The sequence below is a fragment of the Fonticula alba genome (assembly GCF_000388065.1).
Source record: "Fonticula alba strain ATCC 38817 unplaced genomic scaffold supercont2.14, whole genome shotgun sequence".
Lineage (NCBI taxonomy): Eukaryota > Rotosphaerida > Fonticulaceae > Fonticula > Fonticula alba.
Window position 1 is genome coordinate 286150 of NW_009242984.1, and position 1409 is coordinate 287558.

At 74.1% G+C, this 1409-nt stretch overlaps 1 protein-coding gene across 1 annotated transcript; it reads left to right on the forward strand.

The window, feature by feature from the left end:
* The first annotated feature begins 4 nt into the window (after positions 1–4).
* Positions 5–1338, forward strand: H696_05817 (hypothetical protein). The gene is made up of 2 exons (XM_009499618.1): positions 5–609; positions 821–1338. Exons 1-2 carry the CDS (start codon positions 76–78, stop codon positions 1322–1324), a joined length of 1038 nt encoding a protein of 345 aa, XP_009497893.1. The 5' UTR covers positions 5–75; the 3' UTR covers positions 1325–1338.
* The last annotated feature ends 71 nt before the right edge of the window (positions 1339–1409 follow it).

The following is a 1409-nucleotide window of genomic DNA, read 5'->3' on the forward strand; positions in this document are numbered from 1 at the left end:
CCCCCCCGCCCCCGCCCCCACCCCGGCCTCCCCTGCTCCGGCGGCCCCGCGCCACGGCTCCTTCACGCCTCCCCGATGGCCGAGCGAAAGAGCACCAACAAGTATTACCCGGCGGACTTCGACCCGGCCGGCGGGTCGCTGAACACCCAGCGCGGGCACCGGGTCCAGCCGCGCGACTCGCGCACCGGCGAGGCCATCGTCCGGTTTGAGCTGCCCTTCGCCGTGCGATGCCTCCAGTGCGACCACCGCATGGACCGGGGGGTCCGCTTCAATGCGCGGAAATTCCTCACAGGCCGGCGGTACCACAGCACCGCGGAGCTGGCCTTTCGTCTGCGCTGTGCCTTGACCGGCTGCCCGGGGGAGTTCATCGTGCGCATTGACGCCGCCAAGCGGGACTATGTCGTCGATGAGGGGGCCCGCCGGGTGGACCTGGCCTCGCTGCTGGAGCACCATGATGGGCGCCCGGCCGACGGGTCGGCCCCGATCGTGGACACGGCCGAGGTCCTGCGCGAGGCGCGCGAGGCGCGCTCCCTCCTGCAAGCGGTCGAGCATGATGCCCAGGCCCGGCGCTCGGTCGAGGAGGCCAATGCCGAGCTGACGGCCATCCTGGTGCGTGATGGCTGCCCTTCAGGCGCCCGGCCTGGGCGGCGAGGGGGGGGGGGGGAGAGAACAAAAGCCACGCGCTTCGTCTGTCTGGCGGCCCGGCTGCTGACTTGCTTGCCATTCTCGCGCGGGCCCTTCCCGGTGCCGGTGCATGTGTGTGCCGTCTCTGTTCGCTCGGTCGGCCGGCCATCGGGCCATCGGGCCACGCTGCTCCCAGGCGCACCCCAGCCAGCGGACCGACCCGCTGGATGATGCCCGCGACCTGCGGGCCAGCTTTCGCCAGGACCGCCATGCGCGCCGAGCCACGCTCCTGGCGGACCGCCGGTCGCTGCGTGCCGCAGGCTTGCCGGTGGCGCTGGCCTCTTCGCGCCCCTTGTCGCAAGGCCCCGGGGGTCCGGGCGCACCGGCCGGCCGGACTGCCCGGCAGCAGGACGCCCAGCTGGCCGGCCTGCTGGAGGAGGTCATGGGCCCCGGGCATGCGCACCTGGCCGGCGTGCGAGATGCCCTGACCGGCGCCTCGGCCCCGAGCCCCAGGGCCTCCGGGATATCGCCCCCACGAGCCGACGCCGAGGTGGCCGACGCCAGCGTGCCCATGCGAGACCGGGCCCTGGCGCGGCTGGCCCCGCCCAGGCGCCCGGCGACCGCCGCGATCTCCGGCAGCCTGGCCCGGCAGCTGACGGCCGTGCGTCAGGCCCGCGTCGCCAAGGCCCCGCGCAAATAGACCGGCGCCCGTGACGAGGGGTGTGTGTGTGTGTGTGTATATTGTTTGGGGGCATGGACGCAGGTGCCCAACGGGGGGGGGGGGG

Excerpts from the sequence above, each read along its gene's own strand:
- H696_05817 (XM_009499618.1), top strand. The coding sequence starts at position 76 with ATGGCCGAGCGAAAGAGCACCAACAAGTATTACCCGGCGGACTTCGAC. Across the intron at positions 610-820 it reads CCGAGCTGACGGCCATCCTG|GCGCACCCCAGCCAGCGGAC; the intron begins GTGCGTGATGGC and ends CGCTGCTCCCAG.